The following is an 18,022-nucleotide window of genomic DNA, read 5'->3' as shown; positions in this document are numbered from 1 at the left end:
AGGGGGTTGGGAAAACTTGCACTGCTGAAAAGCAGGAACAAACTTGGGAAAGATTTGTGTTGTAAAGCCCGAAAGGAGATTTGTGTTGAACAATTAAAATTCTGTTACACTTGGAAGCAGCCTGTCTGTGCTTTCTGGGGACGACCCCGCACCGCTACGGCATAGAACTGTCACATACTCTCAAAAGGTTGGTCTTAAAAATGCACGCATTTAGTTGTATTCAGTGTTAAAAAAAATATTTGGCTTCCATGGCTCTCTCAGCCAAAAAGGTTCAATTTTTTTTTTTCATTATTTTTTAAAATCCGTCCTTTCTAATCCATTTTTCCACCGCTTGTTACTCTCTGTGTCTCTTAGCCGCTCAGGCATATCATATTGTCTAAAAACACATTTTCCCAACGATAACGTGACATTGTTGCGCTCGTGCCGCAGTATCGGGCAAGCACGCAGCAATTGCACGCTCTTTCAGTCAATTAGTGTGCGAGGAATATATATATGTGTGTGTGTGTATCTATATATATATATATATATATATAGATACACACACATAAACGTGTGTGTGTGTGTGTGTGTGTGTGTGTGTATATATATATATATATATATACATATACGTGTGTATATATATATATATATATATATATATGTGTGTGTATATATATACACACATATACATGTGTGTGTGTGTGTATATATATTTATATATATATACACACACACGTATATATATGTACACACAGCCCGGCGCCTGGTCGAATTGTTTTAACCCAATGTGGTCCCTAAGTGTGTTGAAATGTTTTATTGTTTTTGGGATTTTCAGCTCCATTGCATCATAATGTCATGTTTGTAAATCTGACTTGTGGGTCAGTGCCCCCCCGACCTTAAACCTCACTGCACGTCACTGGTTCATTTATTTATTGAACCATATTCCTAAATATTTCAATACTTGTACCTCTTTTATATTTTCACCATGAAGTTTAATTTGGGGCTCGTTTTGAACCTTCCGATTTGTAAAATTCATGACTTTAGTTTTCCCAACAGAGAATCCAATCTCAAACATTATTTACCGCTTTTTGAATTGTCTTTTCTATATGATTTGTATTTCTACCTCTCTTCCACATCACTCCATCATCATCAAACAGTGCCACCTTAACTAACCCTTCCATTTCACTAAACACTTAATTCATCATTATCGAGAATAGTACTGGATTTATGACACTCCCTTGTGGGGTCTCATTCTCCACTTAATTTACTCTCTACTATACTTATTCTCTAATTTTACTCAAATATTTTTACTTGTTTAGAAGTATTTTATCAATCTGTACATTTTTCCTGTAATCCCAATTTTATTTAATCTGATAAGCAACCCATCAGTGTTCTTGTTCTGTAACCCCTGCACACTGTTTGTTTGTCTAATCTTCAACGGGTTTGTGCTGAAAACAAAGTCGTCCTTCAGAAGGAGAGAACTGCAGGCATGTCTAATGTCTGCAATCAGATGGACGACACTAATGAAAGCCCAGCAGTTGCTGAATTGACAATGGCTGCTCTGATTGTCTCCCCTGACCTGGCTGTGAGCTGGTCTACTGAAAAAGATGTGGACTATCACATACAACCTATTGTATGTCCCTGTGCTTATGGTGGAAGGAAGTGATTATGTGCATTTCTGGTCTTGTCATCATCGTACGGACAGAAGGCTGGATCAAAAGAGACATTGGAGACGTTGTACTGAACCAAACGTTGCTTTGTTACAAACAAGCGTCATTATACAGGACTGCAGTTCTTGGAGGAGGTCAATTAAAAAAAAAAAGAGGCACTCCTAACTCGGAGAAGCCAAACCATCAGTTTTATAGCCCTCCTTCCTGTCTCAAGGTGTGTGCTAAGTCAGGAAAGTACATCCTGACGATTTTAGGAGATGTTTGTGTGTAAGTGTCAGAGAACAACAGATGTAGGTTGTAACTTAAAGGGGAACATTATCACCAGACTATGTAAGCGTCAATATGTACCTTGATGGTGCAGAAAAAAAGACCACATATTTTTTTAACCAATTTCTGAACTCTAAATGGGTGAATTTTGGCGAATCAAACGCCTTTCTGTTTATCGCTCTGGAGGTGATGACGTCAGAATGTGACGTCGCCAAGGTAATACAGCCGCCATTTTCATTTTCAACACATTACAAACACCGGGTCTCAGCTCTGTGAGTTTCCGTTTTTCCGTTTTTTCGACTATTTTTTGGATCCTTAGAGACATCATTCCTCGTCAGTGTGTTGTCGGAGGGTGTAACAACACTAACCGGGAGGGATTCAAGTTGCACCACTGGCCCGAAGATGCGAAAGTGTCTGCCGCCAGACCCCCATTGAATGTGCGGGAGTGTCTCCACATTTTACCGGCGATGACAGACATGGCACAGAGATGTATGGATAACCTGCAGATGCATTTGCAACAATAACGTCAACGAAATCACAAAGGTGAGTTTTGTTGATGTTGACTTATGTGCTAATCAGACATATTTGGTTGCGGCGTGACTGCCAGCTAATCGATGCTAACATGCTATTTACCGGCGGTACTAAAGCAGACATGGCACAGAGATGTATGGATAACCTGCAGATGCATTTGCAACGATAAAGTAAACGAAATCACAAAGGTGAGTTTTGTTGATATTAACTGCCAGCTAATCGATGCTAACATGCTATGCTAATCGATGCTAACATGCTATTTACCGGTGGTGTTAAAGCAGACATGGCACAGAGATGTATGAATAACCTGCAGATGCATTTGCAACTATATTACGTTTCCTTCCACCCACATTTAATGCGAAAAAAACACTTACCAATCGACGGATTTAAGTTGCTCCAGTGTCACGAGATGCGAAAGTCCTGATCGTTTGGTCCGCACATTTTACCGGCGATGCTAACGCAGCTATTCGGCCATGCTGGGGCTATGAATAGCGTCAATAGCTATTCGCTCAATAGCTTCAGTTTCTTCTTCAATACTTTCATACTCCAACCATCTGTTTCAATACATGCGTAATCTGTTGAATCGCTTAAGTCGCTGAAATCCGAGTCTGAATCCGAGCTAATGTCACTATATCTTGCTGTGCTATTCGCCATTGTTTGTTTACATTGGCAGCACTGTATGACGTCATAGCGAAAATCAAGCACTTTAAAGCTTTTTTTAGGGATATTCCGAGACCGGTAAAATTTTGAAAAAAATTCGAAAAATACAACAAGCCACTGGGAACTGATTTTTATTGTTTTTAACCCTTTTGAAATTGGGATAATGTTCCCCTTTAAATGTTGTCATTAAGCTACACGTGTAGTCTTTTCTCCCAGATAGGGCTATCACTTTGCATACCGAGGTTTGATTTTTTTGCCGATGTATTGCCTGAACTACACAAGTCCTCATGCAAATGTTAAACTAATGGGGCGTACTTAATTATGTGCTCAAATTGAAATACTACTATTTACTAAAACTGATGGTTCGCTTTCTATAAGATAAATATAAACATTTACCATATGCAAAACATATTATGAGTTCAATAATTCACTTCAAACCACTCACAAAAATGAATCAAGAATATTTGTTTTAGCTGGGGATTGCTTCATCAAATCCAGACCACAAACGCGGGAGCCAAGGGGGTGTGTTGCAGCGTGTGTCCACGGAGGAGCGCTGTAGTACTGCCAAAGCCCCGTCAACACAGAGCATGACGCGCGAGTGTGTGCGTTTGTGTGCGTATGTGTGTGTGTCTGTGTGTTTGCGTACGTATGTATGCGCGTGCGTGCGTATCTTAAAGAGCAATTTAACTTATTTTCCTTGGTGTCCTTTTCTGATGATGGATGTAAGAAAGTCACTTGGTTCAATACTTAGTCACATTTACTTACTTAACCTTCTCACTCACTCACACACACACACACACACACACACACACACACACACACACACACACACACACACACACACACACACACACACACACTACCATGAATTGATTAACGTGGACCCTGACTTAAACAAGTTGAAAAACTCATTCGGGTGTGTCAATTGTACGGAATATGTACAGAACTGTGAAATATACTAATACAAGTTTCAATCATTCAATCAGACACACACACACACACACACACACACACACACTTACACAAACCACACACACACACACACACGCGCACACACACACACACACACACACACTTACACAAACCACACAGACACACCCACACACACACACACACACACACACACACACACACACACACACACACACACACTACCATGAATTGATTAACGTGGACCCTGACTTAAACAAGTTGAAAAACTCATTCGGGTGTGTCAATTGTACGGAATATGTACAGAACTGTGAAATATACTAATACAAGTTTCAATCATTCAATCAGACACACACACACACACACACACACACACACACACTTACACAAACCACACACACACACACACACACACACACACACACTTACACAAACCACACAGACACACACACACACACACACACACTACCATGAATCGATTAACGTGGACCCCGACTTAAACAAGTTGAAAAACTCATTCGGGCGTGTCAATTGTACAGATATGTACTGAACTGTGAAATCTACTAATAAAAGTTTCAATCATTCAATCAAACACACACACACACACACACACACACACACACACACACACACACACACACACACACACACACACACACACACACACACACATTCTTGAGTGAGGTGTGTCTCTTCCAACACAAACATCACGTGTCAGGTGTGCTAACAGTAGGGTTGTTTTTTCAACAATTAAATGAATCAAAGTAGAAAAATGTGAATCGTGCAAATATTTATTCGACTTTTTGTCAAATCGAGAATGTTTTTATGAATGAAAAATGTACATCACTTATTTGTAAGAAGTCAACTTGACATGGAGGATGCATGTATGTGATATCAATCAACTACTGGACTTACATAAGGAGTGTCCTGATCCCGTAGTGATTTCAGTCCAATATCATTAAAAAGCAAGAATGTCAATGTGTGATATCATGTGCGATACAAGTAGTCCAGCAGCTTGTTTACTTGTGTGTGGTATCATGTGCGATACAGACAGTTCTGCAGCGTGTTTACGTGTGTGTGATATCATGTGCGATACAAGTAGTCCTGCACCATGTGTACTTCCATCCATCCATTTTCTACGCTTATTCCCTTTGGGGTCGCGAGGGTGCTGGGGCCTATCTCAGCTACAATCGGGCGGAAGGCGGCGTACACCCTGGACAAGTCGCCAACTCATCACAGGGCCAACACAGATAGACAGACAATATTCACACTCACATTCACACATTAGGGCCAATTTAGTGTTGCCAATCAACCTATTCCAGGTGCATGTCTTTGGAGGTGGGAGGGAAGCCGGAGTACCTGGAGGGAACCCACGCAGTCAAGGGGAGGACATGCAGACTCCACACAGAAAGATCCCGAGCCTGGGATTGAACCCAGGACTGCCCAGGACCTTCGTATTGTGAGACAGATGCACTAACCCCCTCTCCCACCGTACTGCCATTATTATATTATAATATATTATATTATATTATATTATATTAATAATTAATTAATATTATATAATTAATAATAGTAATTATATATATAAAAAAAAATTATCAAAATGAAATCAAAGGTAGTATAACTACAAACTTACCCAATGTGAACATGGTAGATTCCAGCATAAACACAACAGCGAACAAACACACAATTTTACAATGGAGTTCAGGGTACGCATTGTGCCATCAACCAATTGCGAGCGCTGCACGAAACTCTAACTATAAAGATGAGTGTCATGTTGACTCAAGTCTTTGCATCTTACCGTTTAGTTATTTTATCCCTTGAGTGGATAATTTACAATTGAAGAAAGGATCAGTCTACCACCATCTGCAGCTCATTGCTCGCACCTGCGCTGACATGCCATCTTTAAAACTGTGTCATGTGTGACGTGGGTTACACTTGAATTAATATTGCGACATCCAGTGGACACATTTAGAACAGCAGTTTCTTTCATTCACAAATTGCAGCTCATTTTTATACTTGGCAAATTTATACATATGACACCTCTAATCTAAACTAAACAAAATAAATGCTAATCCATATTTTTGTTGTCTTTTTTTCAAAATAAGAATCGACAAGAGAATTTTTGAAGAACTAAATCATTACGCAGAATCGAAAGTGAAACCGGAATTGGAAAATTTTTATCAAATCCCATCCCTAGTCTTTGTTTGACACTTGGATCATTTGGAGTCGTTGTAACGTGGATAGTGTCGCTTATTGTCATTAATAAAGGAATTCCAAGCCAACGGCAACGTGAGACTGGATTTGAACCTTCTTGCTGGAATGTTGCTAAACCGTAGACTCGTTAATATGAAAAAGTCACAATTAGTCATTTTGTCCCCCGATCGGAACGTTTCACAGAGGACGGAACGTTGAAACGCCACATTTGGTGACACATGATCAGTATCTGCAGGAGAGTTCTTGGAATACATGACATATTTTAGGCTGGGGTGGAGTTTGGTAAACCAGTTTGAGGGTGAGTCAGTCAGTACTTAAACTCTCTCATTCCCAAAATAGTTCATTTTTTAAGTAAAACCTTTGATCACTGGCACTATCTGTGATTCCATCATCGCAGGCCTCCTTCAAGCCCTACTTAAGAACATTTAGTTTTGGTTGATTTTGGCGTTGCCGGTGGACCAAAGCGGGAGTGTTTTGCCAGAAGCAGTCCACATTTCCCATGAGGACTAGCGCATATAGTGTCAAATTGACATGATGTTTGCTAACATTGTCACAAATATCTCTAATGACTATACTGATGTTAAATAGCAGACACTATCAAGAAATTATCTTGGCGCTACTACCCAGAATGCATCAGAGCAGATATGGTCCCAAGCAAGAAGAGACCGGCGGCAAAGTTTTTTTGAACGAAGTAGTGTGGAACTATCATTAATGCTAATGCTAACATTAGCATTAGCATTTTGATTTGAGCATAGAAAGTCCCTTACTACTGATGTGATCTGGTCTTGTCATGCTCGTCCGGACAGAAGGGTGACACGGCAGTGCTGCTGGATCAAAAGGGACGTCGGAGACGCTTTACTGAACCAAAAGTTCGAACTCCTCAAGTTGTTTGTTTTGAATGAATATAGATTGCCAAGAAGTATGCAGGCTTACTGGTTCTCACAAGAAATACAGTAACATGTATGGTCTAAAAACAATATTGTATTAAAACTGAAAAATACACAATTTTTGAACTCAGTGACTTACCAAATCGGCTTGAATGTAACGCAATGCCACTTTCTCAAGACGTTTTTTGAAAAGATTTGTGAAAGAAAAGAAATAATTGCAAAATGTTTTCAATCAATCAATATAATAACTGGTCGACTACAAATAAAAAAGGGTATTTGATAATGACTCCTTTGTGCTTTCACAACCTTTGATGCACCCTCCCAGCAGATGTAAGTGACCGGAAGAAAAGCTGCGACGAGCTTGCCAAATATAAGATGACTCATCTTTCTCCAGACTTTTTCCTTGGATTAATATTAGGGAAAACACCAATTACAACTGCAGTCACTATTGTGTCATAATTTCTTCGTCTTCATCTTCTTCCTCATCATCTTCGTCAAAGTACTTTTCCTCTGCATCCCTGCTGACGATGTCCAGGTTGTCGAAATCTGGGTTCTCATCTACTTCGCTGCCGTGGAGACACAGATGTACATATTTAGGATTAGATATTCAATTACACACAATAGTAATCTGGGTTTAAACACACACACACACATATATATATATATGTATATCTGTACATCCATCCATACATACATACATACATATATATATATATATATATACGTACAGATATATATATACGTACAGATATATATATACACATATATGTATATATATATATATATATATATATATATATATATATATATATATACACACACACACGCACACACACACACAAACATATAAAGTGAATTGGATGCTCTAAATTCACTTTACCTCCAAGGGTCAAAGTGAAAACGTGCCATGGGCCGCAAGCCAAACAGCAATTTTAAGTGTGAAAGATCAATAGCCTTAATAAAGTTTTTCTGATTCTGATTCTGATAAATGTAATAATAAAGTTCCTTTAATGCAAATAATGAATGATGGCGAGTAGTTAGCCTTGCGGACATTCCATCACTGATTGTGTTAGCTTTGGGAGTGTCCCAAAGTTTTTCGTGAGTGACAAAAGTTGGGACACTCCCAAATACTGATATTGGGGCCTTGAGTATTGGCCGATACCAGCATTAGTCTAATACATCAACAGGAATCATATTTTTATTATTTTGTAGTGTGGAAAGTTAGAAGCATAAGTTTGATCAAGTAAAATTATTCAAATAAACAACATACGTATGATAACACTAACCTATTTATAATTAACCATCTGGAATGGACTTGGATTTATATTGAAGTGGAGTGGTTTGTTTTTGGTGACACCAAGTGGTCACAAGTTAAGTTAAAGAGTAACTGCACTTATTTTTGGAATGTTGTCAATGTGAGCCGCGCAACTCTGCCTACAACGCCCTTAAAAAACATCCAAAAACCTCCGTTGATAATGTATCCATAATTTAAATATATACAGTATGTTATCTAATAACAGGCACATTTACAATAACATTTAATATTTACGTATTTTGCTTATTTTAAGGATATGTGGCGCATTAATTAAAAAATGGTGTTACTATTAGGATGCCGACTGCTGGGATGTTCATATATTCCCATTTAGGTGAAGAATGTCTTATAATCCTCACAAAGAAACAAGGTGGGGGGACCAAGCGTCTTTTTGTGGCGTTCTGGCCATTTTCAGGTCCTAAACGGTTGTCAAAATGTACCAACTTGTCGGAACATTGACTCAGACTTCTTCTCCCCAGGTGAGATGCATGATTTATGATCTCGAATAAACTTTGGGGCACCCCTGATTTAGAGTTTTTTGGGATGTGGGGGAAAACACACATCCCAACATGTACTGTAGACTTCAAACTGAGATTTTAACCTTCAGATGTACCACTTTCACAATGTATGATGTCTTAATGAGAATAGCTTGAAGACAAAGTAATGCTATCTTGAAGAGAAGGCCTAGTCAGTGTGCTGCTGACCTGTAGTTGAAATCCTTGTCTTTGCCATCAAGGAAGCGTTGGTGCATCTGGCTGATAAACTCCTCCCGTAGAAGAGACTTCTCTTCATTGGTCGGCTCCCAGGTCTTCTCCTGGATTCCAGTGTCTTCAGCAGGAACATCAAAAGACACAGAAAATAAGATCACCTAAAAGGGGAAGTGCACTTTTTTGGAATTTTGCCTATCGTTCACAACCATATTGAAACACATAACGATGTCTTTTTCTTTTTTTACTGTATTCTAAATATTAAATAAATTAGATCAAAAGTCTGCTTACAGTCTGCCTAACTGTCATGATCATATATACCCACTTAAATAAAAAATGTCTTGTAATCCTCGCGAAGAAATGAGGTGTGCGTCGGGGGGAACAAGCGCTTTTTGTGTCGTTCTCCCCAGTTCCAGGTCCTAAATGGTGGTCAAAGTGTCCAAAATATTTGGATTATATTCTCAGCCATGTACTTTCCAGGTGAGAGGCATGATTTATGATCGACTATAAACCTACTGGGAGCAGGGAAGCAAGGAAATAGCAGACCACTCGATGATGTAAACATAGGGACAAACGGAGGTTTTTATATCGCCGCTATCAATTGTTTGTCTGCGTTAGTGCTTATAGTAATAAAATAATAATACTTGGTTAATCTTTAAGTCATGAAATGTAAATTGAGTATTGTTATTTATCTGATTTTATGGGATGAATAGTGGAGCTCCTATTCCAAAAACCTTTATAACATTTAACATTTATGTATTTTGATCAATTTAAGCATTAACCTCAAAAACGCATGGCGATGTTTGCTTTTTTTTTCTTCATTATTGATTATTACTCACTGCAGACTTCATGAGAGCCAACAAACATAATAAAACGCCACTTACTGTGCAAGGTTTGCTGTCATTAGGATGCCGACCGCTGTATTCCCATTTCAGCGAAGAATTTCTCATAATCCACGCGAAGAAGCGAGATGGGGTGGGGTGGCCAGAGGGAACAAGCCCTTTTAGTGTTGTTCTCGCCAGTTCTAGGTCCTAAATTGGCTGTCAAAGTGTCCCTAACGGTCAAATTACCTACTCAGACGTCTTTATGTCCAGGTGAGCTGCATGATTTAAGATCTACTATAAACTTACAGTCAGCAGGGAAGCAAGGAAACAGCAGACCATTCGATGATGTAAACATAGGGAGACACGGAAGTGATTACGTCGCCGCTATAAATAGTTTGCCTGTGTTAGCGCTAATACTCGGTTAAATTTTAAGTCACGAGATGTAAATTGAGTATTGTTGCCGCTTTTTGAATGGTTATTTATTGGATTTTATGGGCGGAATAGTTATGTTCCTATTGCATAGGAAAAAAAATCCATCCGTCGGCATGTCTTTCATATTGGTTGTGAACGATAGGCAAAATTCCAAAAAAGTGCAGTTCCTCTTTTAAAACAGTAGACAAGAGCATTTCTTGCCTTCATCTTCCTCGTCCTCCTCCTCCACGTTATCCTCTCTCTCCTGCTCCTCCTGCAGACGACCCTGGGTGAGACGCTCTTGGTAAGAGTTGAGGAGCAGGTGGGCGAGACCTCCAGGTACTCCTCCTTGTACCTCAGGTCCCCCATGTGCACCATCCAACATAGCCCCTTGGGAGCGCTCCAGCACCTAAAACAAGAAACTAAATGATAGCTACCAAATCATGTATAGAGAGAGAGTGAGCTAGTAGTAAATTGTTACTTCTTCATCGGTTAGGTACTGTCCAATATACTGTTCATACAGCAGTGGTTCCCTGGTTCGCATCTCTTCTTCACTGAAATATTGACCACCTGAGAAGAGAGTGAAAGAAAAATTGAGAGCACGCTGAAACTCTAAGATGTTAAGATGGATGCACTTGTGTTTATTAGACAGTACCTTTCTGCAAGGCCCTGAGAGCAGCATAGCGCTGGTTTCTCACTCGTGTCCTGTTTGTGCTTTCTGCAGCTCGCCTATGAATCACTTCCGCGTAGTGTTGAGTCCGTGGGTCGGCGCTGACATGGGCAAAAGATCGCAGATGCTCAGGCTTCAGGTAGATCTGGAAAAAGTTACAATAAATAAATGGCAACTTAGGGCTTCAGAACTCCGGGATTTTTTTTCTGATCAGTGAAAATCCCTTAGATCAGTGGTTTTTAACCATATTTTCGAATCGGTTTCTCAGCTGTGAGCTCTATGGACCGCAGCAGTATTTAATACACTTTTCCACCACTTGTGGTAGTAAGGACAGTATTAAACCAGAGACTTGAAACAGAAGAAGTCTGGAGCTACAGTTTCTCAAGCGCAAAAACATGACTAAAGTGGTGAAGCTATATTTTCAATTGCATTCAAATTTAATGGACAATTTAAGAAACATTATTTGTTATTTATTTAGTTAGAATGTATTTATTTTGGCACATTTTACTTGCATGTAAATATTTTTTCATAAGTTTTATGAGTGTCTTCTTTTGCAGTATATTCAATTATTGTATTTCATTTTGTAATCAGCCTGACCTAAGGCTAAGTAATACGCTTTGTGATTCACATATGGTTTCATACCTTTGACGAAGTTTATTCTGTTAAACTGAAAGTAGGTTGGATAGAATCATTGAATATATCATTAAAATTAAGATTACCGTATTTTCCGGACTATACGGCGCACATAAAATCATTTTTTTTCTCTCAAAACTTGACAGTGCGCCTTATAACCTAATGTGCCTAATGTTTGGAATAATTCTGGTTTTGCTTACCGACCTCGAAGCAATTTTATTTGTTACATGGTGAAATGATAAATGTGATCAGTCACACATAAGAGATACGTGTTTTAGTACGACTTCGGTAAGCTATGAAGCCGCACCACTTGATGGATTGTACTGTGCTTCAACATACAAGTATTACTATTGTGTGTGTATAAGGTAAGATATATCATCTGCCAATTCTTTTCACAGTATTATGCAACAGCCACTTTTCTTACCTTCTGGTACCTGCTGATTTGTATTTGGGATCTGCATAAATTCTGAAAATTTGCACGTGTCGATAAGCTTCTTCTTTTTCTCTATCTTCTTGTTATGGGACATTCATCCTCCGCTGTTGCCATTTCTAATATAAAGTAGCGTAAAGTTCTTACTTATATATGTCAGTAAACACGCCATTAAAGCGCTAAAACAGTGAGGTTACATTATTCACCCAAGGAACTTTAGTCGGATGTTTTTTCCAGGGACACATTTCCGGCGTTGTTATTGTTATACTAGTGAGCCACGGATGAAGAGATGCTGTTCCGTTATTGATTGAAGTAAAGTCTAAATGTCATTAAAACATTTAGCTCCATCTTTTGACACTTCTTCCATTCCCGTCCTTGCACGCTACACTGCTACAACAAAGATGACGGGGAGAAGACGCTGCCGAAAGTGAGCCACGTAAATAAGACCGCCACACAAAACGGTGCATCCTGAAGCGACTGTCAGAAAGCGAATTGAAGATGATCTATAAAACATAATCTAAGCAACATTTTGACAAAAGAACCACCATTACATGATATGTAGACCACAAGGAAGTGTTTTACATTTAGAAAAAATAAAATAATAATATGACTCCTTTAATGCGCTCTATAATTCGGTGCGCCTTATATATAAAAATGGTCTGGATAATACGGTATGTAAATGTATTATTCATCAATTTTACGAGTGTCTTCTTTTGCAGTATATTGAATTAGTATTTATTTTGTAACCAGCTTGACCTAAGACTTATTAATAATCTTTGTGATTAACACACGGTTTCATACCTTTAACCAAGTTTATCCTGTTAAGTAAGTAGGTTGGATATAATCAGTGAATACTATTAAAATTAAGATTAAGATTACTCATTCAGTGTTAATATTTGAGTGGGCTCTGAGTCCTTTGTAGAAGAAAAGTTGGGCCCCAAGGTAAAAAGTGGTTAAGAACCCATACCTGAGATTCCTCAAAAATGTGCAATTCTGGAATGAGACACTGCCAAACTCTTGTAATAACACTCTATGCAATATGGTAACAAGCAATTATTTTGAATGTGATGAAGTGTGTGTGTGAGACTGTTTTATGACTATATTTTAGGTTAGGTTTTGCACTGATGAATGACAATTTAGGTAATTATGATGACGAGTGATGTGCGAATCAATACTGAAATATGGATACCGCCAATAATATATATTTATGCTCTAATATTGATTCTCAAATAAAAATGTGGATACTTTAGTTATTTGAGTAAATGTATATCATTAACAGGACCCACGACCGCAAGATTAACAAGCGTTAGAAAATGGATGGACCTTAGTGTCAAATAACTAAATCATTGAGATATTGTCTAAATGAAATAAGATTGGTGGAAACAATCAATCAATCAATCAATGTTTATTTATATAGCCCTAAATCACCAGTGTCTCAAATGGCTGCATAAACCACAACGCCTGGGTATGTTTTTAATACAAAGTAAAAAAATTACTGGCAATTAAAATGAGTCATTCTGTATATTATAGAACAGCAAGTATCCTTACAATGTAGACACTATACATACCGAGTTGAATATAAATACGATAACACATTCAGTACAGAAAAACGCCATGATTTGTTTTTGTTTATTTTGTTTCCAGATCATTCCCCACGAGCAGAAACACTTAAAATACACTTTACCAGTCACATTAGACATATCTTTACAAAGTTTGGATGTCCGATCGTTATCGCCAATACCAGTTTGAATTTCACAATTTCAGTGGCATCGCACATCATGAAGATAGCAATTACAATAAAGGAATTATATTCTAAATTCCCTTAAGGCAGGGGTCAGCAACCCAAAACGTTGAAAGAGCCATATATAACCAAAAATACAAAAAAAAAAAATCTGTCTGGAGCCGCAACAAAGTAAAAGCTGTATATGTTATAATGAAGGCAACACATGATGTAAGTGTCTATATTAGCTTTAATAGCCTACTATAAAAATAACTATATGTCACAGGCTGAAGCAAATCTTCGTTGACAGAAATGTTGAAATTTAATATTTATTCTACACATTTTTACAACATATGCAGCTGAGATAGGCTCCAGCGCCCACCCGCGCCCCTGAAAGGGACAAGCGGTAGAAAATGGATGGATAGAAGTCATTAGTAAATCAGAGGCTACTCAAAAAGTGAGATAACTCCTGGCTCTCTTCTTTTAATAGATGTATTACAATATTTGGCAAGCTGGGTAATGTTTGCTGTGGTCTGGAACAACAGGCACACAAAGAACTATGTCTGAAATGCAGCCAATCAGTACAATCCATCAAGCGGTGCGGCTTCATAGCTAACCAAAGTCGTACTAAAACATCTTAATAGATTTTTGAGCGCCGTGTGTAATGTAAAACATAATCTATGCAACATTTTCTCCAAAGAACCACCATCACATTTTATGTGGACCACAAGATAGTGTTTTAAATTTAGAAAAAAATCTTAATATGACCTCTTTAATGTGCCTTATAATCCAGTACACTTTAGTATGACAATAGACCTGAATAGACCCGCTTATTGGCCGAAAAATATGGTATTTTGCGGATGTGTGAAGAAAACAAAATCCTCAAATAAAACCAATGCAATCATGGCAAACACATGTCAACACATATGTCTTAGAAAATAAAATTGCAGGCAACACAACGAGCTCAAATGGTAGAGCGGCCAACTTGGGGGTGAAGGTTCGATTCCAGCTTCCCCCATCCTCGTCATGGCTCAGTTCCCTGTTAAGTGCTTTGAGTGTTTAGAAAAGCGCTCTAATATAAATAATTTGAATCCATTATTATGATCAGAATCAGAATCAGAATCAGACATTCTTTATTAATCCCTGAGGGGAAAATACAATTTTCAGCACAATCCCATTCAAGATCAGACAAACATTACAGGGAGACAGAACAGGATCGCTGACGGGTCTGCCAACTTCCGGCACCCCTTACAAAAAGGTGAGATACAGGTAAACAAGTGGGGGGGAATGGGAGAAAAAAATAAAAGATTAACAAAAAAACGGTCCATGCCTGGGCCCCTGGAGAGATGGTCCAGACTGAGGCCAAGGGAAAAAACAACAACTGATAGCTGTTAAATATCCAAACGCATGCACCAAGGGATAGGTTGATCGGCAACTCTAAATTGGCCGCAGTGTGTAAATGTGAGTATGAATGTTTCCTGTCTATCTGTGTTGGCCCTGCAATGAGGTGGCGACTTGTCTAGGGTGTGAAGTGAAGTGAATTATATTTATATAGTGCTTTTCTCTAGTGACTCAAAGCGCTTTACATAGTGAAACCCAATATCTAAGTTACATTTAAACCAGTGTGGGTGGCACTGGGAGCAGGTGGGTAAAGTGTCTTGCCCAAGGACACAACGGCAGTGACTAGGATGGCGGAAATGGGAATCGAACCTGCAACCCCCAAGTTGCTGGCACGGCCACTCTACCAACCGAGCTATACCACTTCCGCCCGAATGCAGCTGAAATAGGCTCTGGCACCCTCCGCAACCACAAAAAGGGACAAGCGGTAGAAAATGGATAGATGCAACAGAAAACTGATTTGTATATGATGTGATTGATAGTTGTGTGCACTTACATGATATCTCTCCAGGAATACCAGTGGCTTGTTTCTGTACTGAAGCAGCAGCTCCCTTTTACGCTCCTCTGGTGTCAGTTCAGCATCCCCAATCTGCTGACTTTTCACTTGGCTTCCACTCACAACCACAGCCTCCAACAAAGCGCTGACATGAGCCGGAACATTCTGAACCGCCCAACAGAAAAGTGCAATCAACAAGCAGACAATGGAGGCCTACTGAAACCCACTACTACCGACCACGCAGTCTGATTGTTTATATATCAATGATGAAATATTAACATTGCAACACATGCCCATACGGCCGGTTTAGTTTACTAAATTGCAATTTTAAATTTCCCGCGGAGTTTCTTGTTGAAAACGTCATGGAATGATGACGCGCGCGCGTGACATCACGGACTGTCAGGAAATATTTGCGCAGCACCATTTGCGGCTAAAAGTCTTCTCTTTTCATCGCGCAATTAAACAATATTCTGGACATTTGTGTTGCTGAATCTTTTGCAATGTGTTCAATTAATAATGGAAAAGTCAAAGTAGAAAGATGGAGTTGGGAAGCTTTAGCCTTTAGCCACACAAACACACGGTGATTCCTTGTTAAAAATTCCCGGAGGTGAAGCTTTACTATGGATCAGAGCGGTCAAGCGAACATGGTTCCCGACCACTTGTCAACCGGCAGGTTTCGGTGAGAAAATTGTGTTAAAAAGTCGCCTCTAACCGGACATCTGTGGAGTTTGCGCCGTTCTTGTATCTGCCGTCGACTTCCCTCAGACACTGGCCTCAAGACACCGGTGGACACACCTCTACGACTATCAGGTACTATTTAATCTCACTAAAACACTAGCAACACAATAGAAAGATAAGGGATTTCCCAGAATTATCCTAGTAAATGTGTCTAAAAACATCTGAATCCATCCTAATGCAATCGCGTTTTTTTTTTTTTTTTACTTTATTTATTTATTTATTTATTTTTTAGTCCTTCGCTATCAATATCATCATCCACAAATATTTTATCCTAACTCAAATTTTTCGGTTCGAATAGCTCTTGCTGCTGGAGGCACCCATAATAAACAATGTGAGGACCCTTGTGACGTCATCGTCTGCGACTTCCGGTAAAGGCAATGCTTTTTTATCAGCACCAAAAGTTGTGAACTTTATCGTGGATGTTCTCTACTAAATCCTTTCAGCAAAAATATGGCAATATCGCGAAATGATCAAGTATGACACATAGAATGGACGTGCTATCCCCGTTTAAATAAGAAAATGTCATTTCAGTAGGTCTTTAGTGGCGCTAAACTTATATGACGCCGTTAGCTCACCTGCGTGTCTTCCAGGGGCTCCTGAGGGACTATGGAGGGAACACGTAGCTCAAACACTGCCGGTGTTTCGGGTGTTGTACTCCGGTCATCCTTTGTAGATTCATTAGACGGGGTCGGTTGTGTTTTAACGCGAGGTTCGATCTCACCCCACATTGCTTCCTTGTGTCTAACTTGAGTTAGACACACATTTGTTGTACTCCTCTATGGTCGTACACGCAAATGTGCATGGATTTCATACAAAAATATAAAATAGCGAGACTACAATGTTTAAATCACCTTATTTTAACATCAATTCACACAGAAGTAGTATTTTCCTATAGTATGATAATTCGCCGCCATGTTGGTCCGTCAGTATTATTGTTCCCACTTCTTGTTCTTCTTCTTTGGTTTAATGGCAGTTGGCAAGCAACCTTCTGGTGTGCATTACCGCTATCTACTGACACGGAGTGTGGACTGAGCTGGAACCCAACTCCAGTGGTTCTCAACCTTTTTTCAGTGATGTACCCCCGGTGAACATTTTTTTATTTCAAGTACCCCCTAATCAGAGCAAAGCATTTTTGGTTGAAAAAAAGAGATAACGATGTGAAATACAGCACTATGTCATCAGTTTCTGATTTATTAAATTGTAAAACAGTGCAAAATATTGCTCATTTGTAATAGTCTTTTTTGGGGCATAATAACTAAAAACTTGTTGAAAAATAAACAAGGGATTCAGTTATAAATAAAGATTTCTACACATAGAAGTAATCATCAACTTAAAGTGCCCTCTTTGGGGATTGTAATAGAGATCCATCTGGATTCATGAACTTCATTCTAAACATTTCTTTACAAAAAAATAAATCTTTAACATGAATATTTATGGAACATGTCCCCAAAAAATCTAGCTGTTAACACTGAATATTGCATTGTTGCATTTCTTTTCACAGTTTATGAACTTACATTCATATTTTCTTGAAGTATTATTCAA

At 38.9% G+C, this 18,022-nt stretch overlaps 1 protein-coding gene across 1 annotated transcript; it reads right to left on the bottom strand.

Moving 5' to 3' along the window:
- Window positions 1–7,215: 7,215 nt before the first annotated feature.
- On the bottom strand, window positions 7,216–17,458 carry LOC133556210 (coiled-coil domain-containing protein 97-like). The gene is made up of 7 exons (XM_061905916.1): window positions 17,056–17,458; window positions 15,743–15,907; window positions 11,051–11,210; window positions 10,877–10,965; window positions 10,618–10,804; window positions 9,158–9,281; window positions 7,216–7,707 (listed from the first exon to the last, which is right to left on the bottom strand). Exons 1-7 carry the CDS (start codon window positions 17,206–17,208, stop codon window positions 7,587–7,589), a joined length of 999 nt encoding a protein of 332 aa, XP_061761900.1. The 5' UTR covers window positions 17,209–17,458; the 3' UTR covers window positions 7,216–7,586.
- Between the last annotated feature and the right edge of the window lie 564 nt (window positions 17,459–18,022).

This window comes from Nerophis ophidion, linkage group LG07 (assembly GCF_033978795.1).
Source record: "Nerophis ophidion isolate RoL-2023_Sa linkage group LG07, RoL_Noph_v1.0, whole genome shotgun sequence".
Taxonomy (NCBI): domain Eukaryota; kingdom Metazoa; phylum Chordata; class Actinopteri; order Syngnathiformes; family Syngnathidae; genus Nerophis; species Nerophis ophidion.
The sequence above is the reverse complement of the archived record's forward strand: the minus strand, read 5'-3'. Positions and strand labels throughout refer to the sequence as shown.

Coding starts and splice junctions, on each gene's coding strand:
- LOC133556210 (XM_061905916.1), bottom strand. CDS start 17,208: ATGTGGGGTGAGATCGAACCTCGCGTTAAAACACAACCGACCCCGTCT. Junction 10,966..11,050: donor TCTCAGGGCCTTGCAGAAAG/GTACTGTCTAAT, acceptor CTCTCTTCTCAG/GTGGTCAATATTTCAGTGAA. Junction 9,282..10,617: donor GGAGGACGAGGAAGATGAAG/GCAAGAAATGCT, acceptor TTCCTGCTGAAG/ACACTGGAATCCAGGAGAAG.